Here is a 14,212-nt window from a genome sequence, read left to right on the forward strand (position 1 = left end):
TCGGACATAGACATTCTAATTGTTTGTCGTTGAATATTGACCAACTTTTGAATAGGTCGCACAGATGAGAGGAAATCCGTTTGGATTCCTTTGTACCTGTCGGCGAACACAAACTCATCTCACCTACTTATAATTAGAATGACTCCACGGTTAAAATCAACCAGTATAGGTAGCTAGAATATAATCCAGATAAACATTTGACCCAGTTTTAATCTTCTTTTCTTTTTTTTATTTAAAGAACTAGGCAGCTGGCTAGACAAGTGGAGGGCCTGATAAGGCGTGTTTGGTGAGGAAGAAACAGTTTAATGGGGCGGCAGAGGCACCCAAGGGGTTAAAGGAGACATGATGCGGGCAGAGTATTGGACAAATCGGGGGGTATAAATTCTGAAATTCTGTTTGTAACGATAGTCACAAACATGGCCATACACGCAATCTATCATTTTTTTCTCAAAAAAACTAAGAGAATCCCCACCAACCTCCAAATTGGAATAGACAGGAAGGTAGCAAAAAGCTTCCCCTGTAATATGTTCATGTAGCTTCAGGGATGCTTCTCATTGCTGTGGGGTCTTCGGGCCAAACAAGCCCTATATGCGCCAAAAGAAATCTTACCATCCGTTCACCTTTCTTGACAAGTTTTTTTCATTGTTGGCAAAAGTCCTCCCCGGCTATGAATTGCTAAACACCCATATTCATTTAACCTTGTGCTTTTTACAACTGGAGAAGTTGTTACCGGCTATTATTATTTATAAATCACTTCCCAACGTGGCTATTATCATTATTGCTAATATTCTGTTACAGCCTTCTCCTTTTTCAATTTCCAAATGAGTGATTCTCCTAATTATTAATAATTTTTTCAAGGCTTTGTTTCTAGTCAAAAGCTGCCTACATGTAATGTAGCTCCGACTGGTTCAGAGTGAATTCAACAATATAAATTATTAATACGTCATGCAAACCCCTCAATCATCTAATCAATTTAATCATTTCAAATTTTAAAAAAAAAAACCACTCACATACATGGAGAGACGGCCCACTTCAGACTTGTTTATAATATTTATCCTAAAATAGAATGCCTAAATGAATATTTTTGTAAAAAAAAAGTGCTTGTTGTTTTGTTGGGAAAGTTAATTTCACGTTTTCTCTGTACACTAAAGTAATTGATTTCAAAGCTCTTTATTTGCATATCTTATCATTTTTAGGAATCTTTAATCATAACCTAGTCTTAGAAAATTGAGACCCTTGTCACCTTACGCGTAGTAATGCCGGTCATTAGAATCAAATTATCAATTATCTATCTGAAAAGAGAATAATTAAAGGTAGAGCCCAAGCAACAACTGATGAACAATGTCACCTGCGAGGCCCACACTCTTGTGATTTTCCACCCATGATAACATATTTCAATCGATCATATTTTACATTTCCACGGGAAGGTTCTAAGAAAATGCCTGAACTTGATCGGTGACTGTGTTGTATTCTTCTGACCCTTAAAAAGTCTATTGTTTCTGTTACAAGCTTCATTATAATAGTCCTATAATAAAATAAAGTTTAAGCCATTCCTCATGTAACTAAGAGAATTAATTAATTTAGACCTGGGCCCCTGAGATGGATGGAGAGCACAATTTAATGGAATGATTTCACACACAATGTAGTTTCAGAATTAACGACGTCAAATACACACGTAGACAAGGCAGTCGATGATCATGTATTTTAGGAAAAGACCAAATTGTTTTTGACCCAAGCAAGCTAGTAGATTCCAAATCCGTCCAATGCAAAGTAATTTTTTTGAGCTCTCATGGATCTTTTAGCATGCTTTATGTTATACAGTCGTGGGAGTTCGTTTTCACTTGAAAATTTTACGGGGTGCGTGCGAGTGTCCATTTGGTCCAAAACTCATCCTGCTCTGTTTTCCCCGTCCTTTAAGCGCGCTTATCTTCCTGATTTCTTTTGAATCCTCAGTTCCACCCATTGATTCTATATCTATATCGGCAGGAAAATAAAATAATACTATTTCCGGTTCTTAATATAAGATCTCATTTAATTTTTATTTTTATCCTAAATATAAGACCCCAATCCACTTTGTTTTTCATATTTATGTAATTTTTTTTCAAGATAGTCCTTCTAATAATTATAGTTTTAGCTAACATACTTGATTAGTAAAAATATTTAAAAAAAAATATTTATTTATTATAAATAACTAACTTAACTTATTTTTTTAATATACGTTTACTAGCTGAATCGGTGTTCGTAGTATAAAGTTTGTTGCTTGGTTTCTGGGAAAGCCCTCCAGCGGGCTCCGAACTTTAAATATATATACAGGACCTAATACACGGCTTTATAAAGACATTCCTGTCTACGCCATCCCTTCATAAATTCCTTTTCATAGTCTCTAAGAGTTCGTTCGACTTCCACTTTACTCCGTCCTGGCTTGTTTCACCTTCTTCTTTTTCTGTGTATCTTTCAGTTTATAGTGACTTGACTATCATTCGTCTCATTTAGAGTTTAGGCCGAAAGATATGGCAGGGAAGGTCGGAACCAAGGTGGAGAGTCATCTGGGCTGTGGTTTTGTGGGGAGGCTATCCCTTCTCAGAAGCTATCTGCTGAGAAAATCATCCGTCCATTCACTATCCTTGAAATCTGCCGACAATGTGCAGAGCAAGGAGAGCAAAAAGGATTCCAAGAAGCCTCCAAATCATGAATCCAAGGGCGCGCTAAATCTCCCTACCGACTCCCACAAGCCAGATTCGGATAAGAAGACACCCAGAAAGAGCACCTCCGGTCATCAGAAGAGTCAAAACCGGCGACCTTCAGATGCTGCTAGAAGCTCAACAGCATCCTCTGGTAATTCAACCAATACAAAAAATGACGAGAGCAAATTACCGAGAGATCCCGTCGGAAATTCTCTCGAGCTTGCTAGGATTAGCACTAGTCACTCGCGCGACAACGAGAATAAATCCACGGTTAACTTGAAACTTACAGGGAATTTGCTTGCAAATAACAGCCCCAGAACTAGTGTTATAAAGAAAGGGGAATCCGTTTCCAAGAGTAAAGAGTTGAATTCTGTGACTAATTCTCACACTAACGCCGGAATGGGCAACATCATGAGGAAGAATAGCGATGAACTTGCGCAACTGCGGAAACAGAGGATCCGAGTAGATCCTGAGGTGTTGAAGACCGAGGGAAATGAAGCCTACAAACAGGGGAAATTCGAAGAAGCTTTGAGTCTGTATGACCGAGCCATTCATCTCGATTCAAATAAGGCAACTTATCACTGCAATAAGAGCGCAGCTCTAATGGGCTTAGGCCGCCTTCCAGAAGCATTGGTCGAATGCGAGGAAGCTATTCGCCTGGAACCTTCTTATGTAAGAGCTCACCACCGTTTGGCAGCGATACATCTCAGGTAATCAGAAATGGATATGGAAAGTTACGAATTTAGAGTATGGTTTCTGTTTAGTTTCCTTATAGACCTGAAAATCTTAATGCAGACTGGGAGAAGCAGAAAAGGCGATCCACTGCAATAATTCAACTCCATATGCGGATGCCGTACTCGCAATCCAAGCTCAGGCTCTTCAAAATCACCTGAAAAAGTGCCTTGAAGCTCGGAAAGTGAATGAGTGGAAGACTATACTAAAGGAAACACAACCTGCAATATCATTATGTGCTAATTCAGCTCCGCAGGTTAGTATCCTTGGTCTCCCTTTATTTATTTTTTATCAGTTTCCTCATGATATTTACTGATTTTAAAATGGTTATATTCGCCAGGTCTATGCTCTACGAACAGAAGCCTTGCTGAAGCTCCTGAAGCATGAAGAGGCTTCTTCTACCTACGAAAAAATGCCCAAATTTGAACTTGAGTGGTGTATTAAGACTTTTGGCTTGCCGCTTACTGCATACTTGTCGGCAGTAGGCGCTCAAGTTCACTTGGCAGCCGGCAGGTTAGTCAAATACTTCATATAAAGCAGGCTACTTAGTTCCAGTATTTTAGATAAATTACTACATGATTTGTTCATAATACCGATACCGATTCTTTGTAAAAGTAACGGTTAAAGAGTCTTCTTATAGCAGCATCACTCATCCTAATTCTATCCACATGAGCAGGTTCGACAATGCTGTGACGGCTGCTCAGCAAGCAGCTGAACTTGATCCAACCAACAAAGAGATGAATGCAGTGGTAAGAAGGACGAGGGCAGTGAGGTCAGCGAGAATGAGTGGAAATTTACTGTTCAAGGCTTCGAAGTTTATGGAAGCATGTGGGGTTTACAATGAAGGGCTAGAACATGATCCATTCAACTCAGTGCTGCTATGCAACAGAGCAGCATGCCGTTCTAAGCTCGGTCAATTCGAGAAAGCAATCGAAGATTGTAACGCAGCCCTTGCAATTCAGCCTTATTACAGCAAGGCAAGGCTACGGAGGGCAGATTGCAATGCTAAGGTAAGTTGGTTTCTTATTTGTGTTGATTTTAATTTCTTATAGTAAATACTCGTTTAGAGATAGTAATTCTTACAGTACTGTCCTTTTTTTCATTGGATTTAGTTGGAAAGATGGGGAGCTGCCATTCAAGACTACGAAATGCTGATGAGAGAAAAGCCAGGGGATGAGGAGGTGGCAAGGGCTTTGTTTGAGGCCCAACTTCAACTCAAGATGCTGCGAGGAGAAGATATTAAAGACTTGAAATTCGGTTCCAATTTGGTTTTCATCTCAAGCAATGATCGCTTTAGACATTATGTGACGTTGCCTGGTAAGTCCCCTTTAGTTGTCATGACTCCGATGCAGGTTTACTTGAAGAGGAATTCTGTATTGCAAATAACGTTAACTGTTTGTTTAATATGAACAGGTATGTCCGTGGTTCTGTTTTGCAACAAGGCAACCCACAGGCAAGTTTTGCTGGTATTGGAGCAAACATGCAAGAGATTTCCATCTGTTAATTTCCTCAAGGTTGGTTGTCCTCCACTTGTTGAAGGTTTATACTTCAGTAAGTTTCTCTTTTTCGTATTGTTTCAGTAATATATTAGCAAAACCACAGGTGGAGATTGAGGACCATCCCTACTTGGCAAAATCAGAAGGCGTGAGCTCTGTCCCGGCCTTCCGAATATACAAGAATGGATCAAGGGTCAAGGAGATTCCAGGCAACAAACACGAGTTGTTAGAAAGATCGGTTAAACTGTATACTAGCTGAGTATAAATTTCAGTCCTCGGGTAAGAACTTATATGCTGCGCTTGAGGAAGAAGGTTTGACTTTGGAAAACGAAAGGGAGCGCGATGACGTCCAGCAATGGGAAAATAAGTTATGACTAATTGTATCTACTTCATATATTTGCCGACACTGCTCACAAGGCGGAGGAAACCCTGAAGAAGCAGAGCGTCAATGTAGCCATAGGACACGTGAAAAAGGATTTCATTGTGTGATTAGTTGATTCTTTGAATCCTTTAGGAGTTTTGTGCAACCCTTTGTTCTTCATATCCTGTATTTCACAGTGGTTTGGCATCCCTAAATATCTACGAATGTTGGGTCAACGTAAAAGGGAAGAAGACAGATTGTTTCAGCTGCCGGAATAGGTTTGTTGATTGGTTTCTTGATATCTCAAAGGTATCACTTGCTGTTCAAAGCCATCACTGCAATTATGTAAAGCTGCAACAGCTAGGACCAATACTTCATTTGTTTCAAAAAGAAAGTGAAGTCAGTAATATAGATAAATATTTGTATCTGTAGTAATCAAATAGGAAAGATTAAAGAAATATGAACGTGTGTTTTCAGTTTTCAGTTTTCAGTTTACTTACTCATTAGTTCAAAGATCATTTTTAATCCCCCCGCCCAAAAAAATTGCTAGCTAACGAAACAGTTTTAATTCTCATTGCAATGATGACCTCATTGTTGCGGTAAAATCAACACTATTCAAATACAATTTTAAATCTCTATATTTAAAACTTCCAACTAACATTTTTTAAATAAAAATTATTTTTTAAAAAACTTACTATTAAAAAATTATATTTATTTTGGATTATCAAACTATTAAAGAAAATCAATTTTTTTAAAAACAAAAATATAAACAATTAAAATCTCAACTATTAATATTAAATCTGAATAGTTAAAATTTGATAAATATTATGATGCTTGTTATTGTAATAAGCACCCAAATTGTTCTCGAAAAATGTGGTAGGTGGATTCACAAAAAATCCTTCATTTTCGTCAAAGTACTGTTGTTTATTTCACGAGGGAGCTAGATTTTTTTGTATTTTCGAGCATTTTCTCGTTTTTAAGCGAAGAGGTGCATTTTTTAAAAGGTGCAAATTTATTGCTTAAATGTCGGGTCACCCTCAAGATTAATAACTTTATTTATTTTTTTAATATGGTAATTATATATGTTAAATGTTTTATCAAATGGTAATTCTACTTAATATATATGATTACAAAAATATTTTAAAAAAGACAATATCTATTTATTACAAATAACTAATTTTATTAATCTATCCAAATTAGTTAAGCACTCCTCTGGTTCTAAATATAAAAACCCTTTCGTAGTGTAAATTACACTACAAAAAATATCTTATATTTAGGATCGAAAGAGCAGTGAGAAGTAGATGTAATACTTAGATATAATGTAGCGCCACCCCTCTAGAATGAGATGAATTGCAGAGAACACAGATTACGCATTGTGCGGTTAAACAGGTAGGGGTGGGTAACGGCGTGATTAGTCCAACAACGGTGGCATATTAATGATTAACCATATGGGCGGTCAACGTAATAAAGATAAATGACATAACTATCGTGATCAATCAACACAATAATGGAGAGGAAGGACATGAACGTCAGGCTGAGCTTATGCTCCTCTCCAAATCAATGTTATTGGAGGGGAAAAATTGAACTGTGAACGACGAGAGGATAAATTAACAGTAATTCCATGCAGTGGGTGCATGGAATAACTGTGATACCCTCAAACAGTGCTGAGAGGAGTAGGGTTTCAATCATTTGTATCAAAGACCATGGGCTGCCATTTCATGCACAGCATTAGTGCTCTGTTTTGACTTTGACGAGCACCAAAAAGTGCTGGGTTCATTCACGAGGAGATTCCCAGATCACCCGAGGACAAGCACTGATGCATGATGCATGCGCAGAACACTTTCTTCACAGGTTTGACAATTGACATAAAGCTTGTAAGATTAGAGTAGACTCTACTGGGAGCCTTAGGAAGGAATCTACTGGTCCTTGACCTTGGGTTAACTTAACTACATTGTAAGCCTAATAAAAAAAATATAGTGCTTTGTGATATTGGAGGTGGGGCGTAGGGAGTCCCAGTCGGAGTCCAAAGCCAACATTTTTATGAACCCCATTTCGTATCACACTCAAAAGCCCACCAGGAAAAAAACAAGAGGTGAGCTGGACGACTGGAGGGGCTTGGACACCTCTAAATTTGGAGTATTAGAGACAAGAACAAGGGCAGCATCATTCAGAAGCCAGCAAGTTCCAATGTACGAAGGGAAAAAGGAACATTACTAAATGGGCTCATAATAATATCAAACAGAATAGGGTCGCCTAACAGTGAAGACACCCTAAAACAGAGGCAGTTTCCGCTGGATTGACTGAACTGGGATCCTGTCAGGCCTGGGGCCTCCATTCAGATGTCATTGATGGGTAAAGTGGTGTTCTCTACGAGAATGACACAACCCAACTGGCTTATCACGCTTCCACCTCTGCTCGAGCTCTTGGTTTTTTGTTTTTGTCTTCACATTTTCGTTTCCTGTCCCTGCCAAAGCTCATGCATCTTATCCGGCTCTATATTGGAGGAGCATGGATTCCTACAATCTGAAGATTCTCAAATTAAGATGCAAGAATGTAAAGGTCGCGAGAATACGAAAAACTAAGCTACACGCACATGTTTGGAGTATATATTTTCCTATCTTATTTTGTCGCTTTCCTTCTTCTTGTACGCATACAGGATCCCGTTTCGTCCATGTCTTGGTTCCTCTCTGCAGTCTTTGTGCGTCTCAAACTTCTCATTTCTTTTTCTAGTTTCAAGCAAGGCCAATGAACCAATGGCGCTTTGCCCTTGCGACTTTTTTTTTTTTTGGCATTTTAAAAACACCTAAACGCAGACCGCAAGAGGCATTTAAGAGCCTCCCCTGTCAGAATGACATTTCCAAATTAGCAACATCGCTGTCAAGTTTTGTTGAACGTTGCTAATAATCAATTAATCGAATATCACTTTTTGTTTCAAAAGTGACTTCTGGCAGCCAGAGTCGGCTCGAAACGACTTCCTTTTTACTGTAATAAGCAGCATTATAATTATCAATAGCTGACTTTTTGATACCAATATTTCATCATGAAGTAATTGAATTTGAATAACTTCTAGCATATGAATATTACGAGGTTCAACATTGGTTTTATCTTTGTGCTTTTTTTTTTTTTGGGTGGGGGGCGGAAGGGCCGACGTTGCAAAGTACCCATCTCAAACTCAATACCGATGTCTGAGACTTAAACACAACTAATTTCATACTCAGCAATAACGTGGATAATGGCGGGCATAATGCGAAGTTGCGAACATGACTAACAAAATTGTACCTTTCTGGTGAAGGACAGGTTTATTGTGAGGCTCATAAATATGTTAATTAGTCATTTAGATGGTAACTTTATGTTATTTAGTGATTCTCCCTTAAAATTTGATAAATATAATAATCAGTACACCTTATTATTATTGCTTTTTATGGTTTTTTTCATTTAATAAGGGAGCCAATGGCCCGATATCACTAATCTTTTCTGGAAGAAACAGAACGAGGAAAAGAAGATCACATATTCGTTCGAATTCATAATAACTCGGTTACAAAACAGAGTACACAACTTCATACACGTAATTGCCAAAGCAAAATCTTGGGAAAAGAAATTAAAAAGCTGTACAGGTTTTATGCATTTAACTATCAACTAATATTGAGTATAACCGAAAACGCTAATACTCCGAACTAATTATTAGCTTTCCCAGTGGTCACACCAACGTAGTTTCGGGATGGGAAAGGCACAAACCTCGTCATAGTTGGAAATCAAAGTTAATGACTTCAAAAGAAAAGAGTGTGTCTGAAGTAAGAAGTGGATCATCATCTTTTCCAACTCCGACTCTTTGACAACGGATCGCTTAGTCCCCCAACAATCCATGTCTCTTGGGCAATATCCGATGAAATTTCGTAAAAATCAGAGTCATACTTCATCACTACCAAATTCTCTTTCTTTCTCTTCTCTTCGTCCATTAATGACTTCAAACTCCTCCCTTTCTTTAGCTCTACTTTCTCTTTATCTACTTTTTCATCACTGGCTTTCTCTTTCTCTGGTTCGGCACTTTTTCCTTCTTGGTTCTCTTGCAACCAGCTTTTTGCCGGAGCCGACCTACAGCGCATGAGCAACAGTGCATTCGGTGGAGGGACAGTGGGCTCGGCCTCTGATCCATCATCCCCCACCTTACCTTTCTGCTTCTCGTCTTCTCCGTGAAACCCAGTATTTTGATTCTCTTGCAACACCATAAACCATTTAGAAAAGACGGTTCTTGAAGCTTCTTTCTCGCCTTCATCCATACGCACTTGATTTCCTCCATACCCATCGTCTTCATCCTCTTCTTCGTCCTGAGAGGTGGCGTCCGTCTCGGGGAACGAACCAAAGCATCGCAAGTCGAACCGTATGCTTCGCAGACAAGTCAAGAACTGCATTATCTCCTTCTTGAAACCAAAAGAGTCGGCCCAGCCGGATCGCTTCCTCTGTTTTCTGTTATTGTGAATTTTCTCTATTTCTTCCATCACCGACTGCCAGCTCCTGCAAGCAGCGGTTTTCGGCCTGACCTTGATCTGACCAGCACAAGTGACTTTCGGAGAGGTTGGTTCGGCAATCTCCGAGCCCATAGACTTGGTTTTGGTCCAAAGCATGGGGCTAGCTTGACCACCACCACCACCTCTGGTGCTTGATTTCTTAAGGTGGTGGCCGAGGTGGCGTTTGGTGGAATCAGAAGGCCTGGCGGGGCTGCAAATGGGCTTGGGCATGAGAGTCAGATGAGCTCGAGAAGGGAAACATACTAAGAGATCTGCTGAAGGAGCATGCTTGGCCTCTCTTGCCTTCATGTTGAGTTGAGGATGATATTTTTGTGTAGAGAATACGGAGGGGGTGGCACCTCAGATCTTGCGCTGTGCTGAAAATCTTGAGGAGGATGTATCTTGGGGGGATTTAGGAAATGTTGAGGTTAATGAAAGGAAAAAGGTAAGCAGCGAAGCAGTGACAGCTTTCCTACGCTGGTAGCCTTTATCTAGGCGTTCTCTTCATTGAATCACCGGTCACAGTGGTTTCTGGTCCCCACGGTTTGAAATTGGGGTCACCAGAGAACATGTTGCTGCTTAGTCTACTGGCCTACTTTATTTGATATCCTGTGTTAGTGCTTCACAATAGCGTTTATAATACGAGGGAAAGTTAAGAGCCCATGAGGTGGCTTCATGATCCAATGATGGCCTCACCTTGTGAGCCCATGCCACATGTTACTAAATACTTTTCTTACACGATGCTCATTACTCATATCATATCACACACACACACACACACACACACACACACACGTATACACGGTGCCGTGTGAACACACGTACATTTGCCTTCTGTCTCAACTACCGAACCGACCCGTTTGTTTCTAATTTCTATGGAACCCACTGACTTTCTCGCGAGGGAATTTAAAGAAAGAAAAAGCTCAGTGTGGCCTCTGCCGAATATTGAAAGTGGGGTTGGCCGATCCTTCTCATTTGCATGGTCCCCTGCGTCTGCATTAATGCTTCGGCCAGGTTTTTTCTCAATGTCAACCGATTCATTCTTGTTCCTCCCTACAGGTTAGGTCTGGTGGTTTCAGGTAGAAAACTAACTACCAAAGTCACCAACTGCTGCAACAGCGTTGCTCTACGACACGTGCCAATAAAGGAAACTTCTCATTTGTAATCCACGATTGGGGGGGGGGGGGACAAAAACAAAAGGAGGAGGAAAGTTCTCAATTAAACCCATGAAAATGATTTATGTCAGTAAAATTTAACCAGGAATTTAGAGCTTCTTTGACTCTTCTGAATCTCGTTAGCTTTAGTTAAATTCCAGTAAATACGTAAAGAATGCCAAAAATATCAAATCGAACACTTAATATCTTAAAATATTGGGTCAGGAGGATGAATAAATAAACACATACACCTAATTACCTGCGGTTCTTTCGATTTTTTTTTTTTTGAAGAAAGAAAAACTCGTCAGAGCGACTACTCATCATGCGTGCCTCTTTTTTTTTTTTTTTTATCACACACTAATTCGTTGGGGGAAAAAAAGTGCGGATATGACATTAATTCTAAGGATTACGTAGCTAGGATGCTTGCTGGGGTTAATTAGCGAAATCATTCACAAAACTGTTGGTGATCCATCAATCATGCCTGTTGACTAGTGGTCGGTTTGATCAAATTTGATTTGAACAGTCACAGTGTTTATTGCTCCAAGGTCATAATCATGGTGCTTAGATCTTGGAATCAAATGGTGCCTACATTAGTGAAATCACTCATACAAATTGATTCCTTGTGCCACGGATGGCTTCTCTCCATATTTCACTCGTGCGCACAAATGTTAATATTTATATGTGATCTGACTATCCTGTTTGGCATTGCACCTGTTTACTCTTATTTATTCAAACAGAAAAAAAAAACTCAAGATTTACTCATATATCAAATTTTTAATAGCAGTTTCAGATAAATTTATTGATATAATTATTTTTTTCTCAAAAACAATTTTATGAAAGAATCCCACAAAAACAAGTTTGAAATCACTAAATTCTAAATAAGAAAATTCTACAAAAATGTGTTATTATTTACAGGTTTATTATTATCAAAACTCATTAAAGTGTTACTCCTCCGGTCCTTATTATAAGACCCAATTTGACTTTTTATTTGGTCCTAATTATAAGACCCAATCCATTTTCTCTCTTATATTTATGCATTTTTTTCCAAGATAATCCTTCTAATAATGATAGTTTTAGCCAATATACTTAATTAGCAAGGATATTTTAGGAATAACAACACTTATTTATTATAAATAACCAACTTAACTTACTTCCTTAATCTCCTCAAATAAGTCAATTGGGTCTTATAATTAGGACCGGAGGAGTATTACTAAACTTAACTTGAGATCTAGTATTTTCAAACTTTTTTGATCATGTGTGTATTTTGAGCCGCTTCGTAGGAAAAAAAAGGGTAGTACCACTACAAGTCAGAACTACTATTGGGTAGTGTAGTTATGTAGGTAATATATATAGTTGCTGTGAGGTGTGAAAGGAAAATTTTGAGCCCGCTAAAGTGAGAGTTGCTGAAATATTTTGAAGTAAGAATAATAGTATTTTGAGTCAAATATGCAAATTTCATTTTCGATGCATATAAAGATAAACATAAAAGACTAATACTTTGCATTAGATTAAATCACAGGAAAAAGGGACAACCCCCGAAAGTGAAGAAGGCATGATTAAGGAGGTGGGTTTTCCACTTGAGAGCTGGAGAAACATGGACCCCTCTGCCTATTATGATCATGCACTACCCTCTCTTTCTCTCTCTTATGTGTGTGTGAATCGCTTTATTATATTATAATTTTCTAGATATGTTATGTTCTCCCTCTCGGTCCTATCCTTCAAATATTCCCTCATCTTTTCTCATCATTATATCGCCTCCAATACTAATAACACACGGTTTCCGCTTCTTTTCATTCGCCTCATGCCTATTCTTTTACCCACTTCCTGCCTCCTTTGCCTTTTTCAATCCATATGGGAATTTGGTTGCCAAAATTCCTTTCATATCGCCCTACTCAAAGGTAAGTCAATTTTGTTTTAACTTTTCATGTGTCGGCTACAGATCAAAGTAATGCTGGGAGAAAAATTTCAAAGGCATCACACTTGTCGTAGCTTTACACCCATTTAGAATCCAAAGAATAGAAATGAAGCACTTGCCTTCCAAAACACAGAGAAGACAAATTAAAGATACTCAAGTAGCGAGAGTAAAAGGTTGTCCCAGTAAAAAGGGATATTGCGTATCTGCAGCATCGCACACATTGACAAAGTTACAGTTGCAATTAAAAAGAAGGAAATAGTTGCAGCAGGAGCAGTGGAGGCATATATATTAATAATATTAACATGAAGGTTACGAAGCCTCATCCCTTTTAGTGTTACTATACCAAATTAAATACTTGCCAAGGGATGCTTTAATTTGTGGAACATGATTAAAAAGGCGTACACGCAGAGCTGGCTGCTGGCCCCTCCTGGTTAAGAAAGGAAGCTTGTGGCCCAAGCAACCCTGCCTTCTTTGCTCCACCGTAATACTAAATCATCGCTGAGACTAGTGGGGCTGACCGCAGATGCTGAAGCTACTTCTAGTTAATAAAGCAGAAACCAAGGAAACAAAATCAGCCTTCCATTTGCTTCAATATCTTATCCTCAATGCTTTTACTTTACAAGACCTCAACAATTATCAGCCATGCCAACATGCTTGGAACGCCCCACTTCTTTATTACTTGTTTCTGCTTCTCACTATTATTAGCCTATTTATTTCACCTGCACATATAATTTATAAAACCAAGAAAAAAGGCAGCTAACATTTCATGAACTTCTGAGGCATTTATCGGAGTAAGTTTGCGTCAAGATTGATGCGCACGCTCGGTGGTTTTGTGTTAGGCCGCGATGATTATTACATTATGGTTGCTTTCGAGGATGGGCAAATGACACTGGAATTATTTTTGATAAGATCCACCTCTCACTACAAGAGATTGTAGAAGTAGCAGCGGAACCTTTCTAGCGGTTAAACAAAACCGCTAGAAATTTCAGATATTTCTAGCAGTTCCTACAAAAACCGCTAGAAATTTCAGATATTTCTAGCGGTTCCTACAAAAACCGCTGCAAAATACAGACGGTTTGACCATTAAACGCACATTTCTAGCGGTTACCCCCTAACCGCTAGAAAATTAGAGCTAGAAAACTCCCCGGGCTTTGGCGGGAACTTGGCGCCAAATTTGTAGCGTTACTTTCTAGCGGTTCAGGCTAATAAACCGCTAGACACCGAAAAATTCTAGCGGTTGATGCATGAAGCGCTAGAAATTTTTTTCATTCCCCGAGGAGTTTAGAAATTTCTAGCGGTTCGGCCGTGAACCGCTAGAAAGTCTGGCGGTTCGGGCCTGAACCGCCAGACTTTCTAGCTGTTCTA

The 14,212-nt window shown here is 39.0% G+C and overlaps 2 protein-coding genes across 2 annotated transcripts; one reads left to right on the plus strand and one right to left on the minus strand.

The window, feature by feature from the left end:
- Positions 1-2,439: 2,439 nt before the first annotated feature.
- LOC114716593 (TPR repeat-containing thioredoxin TTL1-like) lies at positions 2,440-5,756 on the plus strand. Its single transcript, XM_028901622.1, has 7 exons — positions 2,440-3,394; positions 3,480-3,672; positions 3,757-3,929; positions 4,093-4,426; positions 4,529-4,733; positions 4,830-4,930; positions 5,019-5,756. The coding sequence occupies exons 1-7, from the start codon at positions 2,511-2,513 to the stop codon at positions 5,169-5,171; spliced, it is 2,043 nt and encodes a 680-aa protein (XP_028757455.1). The 5' UTR covers positions 2,440-2,510; the 3' UTR covers positions 5,172-5,756.
- Positions 5,757-8,763: 3,007 nt separating this feature from the next.
- LOC114716598 (uncharacterized) lies at positions 8,764-10,306 on the minus strand. Its single transcript, XM_028901626.1, has one exon. The coding sequence runs from the start codon at positions 10,085-10,087 to the stop codon at positions 9,080-9,082; it is 1,008 nt and encodes a 335-aa protein (XP_028757459.1). The 5' UTR covers positions 10,088-10,306; the 3' UTR covers positions 8,764-9,079.
- Between the last annotated feature and the right edge of the window lie 3,906 nt (positions 10,307-14,212).

This window comes from Neltuma alba, unplaced genomic scaffold, assembly GCF_004799145.2.
Source record: "Neltuma alba isolate B1F8T4 unplaced genomic scaffold, ASM479914v2 tig00011681_pilon, whole genome shotgun sequence".
In the NCBI taxonomy this organism is placed as follows: domain Eukaryota; kingdom Viridiplantae; phylum Streptophyta; class Magnoliopsida; order Fabales; family Fabaceae; genus Neltuma; species Neltuma alba.

Excerpts from the sequence above, each read along its gene's own strand:
- LOC114716593 (XM_028901622.1), top strand. The coding sequence starts at position 2,511 with ATGGCAGGGAAGGTCGGAACCAAGGTGGAGAGTCATCTGGGCTGTGGT. Across the intron at positions 4,427-4,528 it reads GGGCAGATTGCAATGCTAAG|TTGGAAAGATGGGGAGCTGC; the intron begins GTAAGTTGGTTT and ends CATTGGATTTAG. Across the intron at positions 4,931-5,018 it reads CATCTGTTAATTTCCTCAAG|GTGGAGATTGAGGACCATCC; the intron begins GTTGGTTGTCCT and ends GCAAAACCACAG.
- LOC114716598 (XM_028901626.1), bottom strand. The coding sequence starts at position 10,087 with ATGAAGGCAAGAGAGGCCAAGCATGCTCCTTCAGCAGATCTCTTAGTA.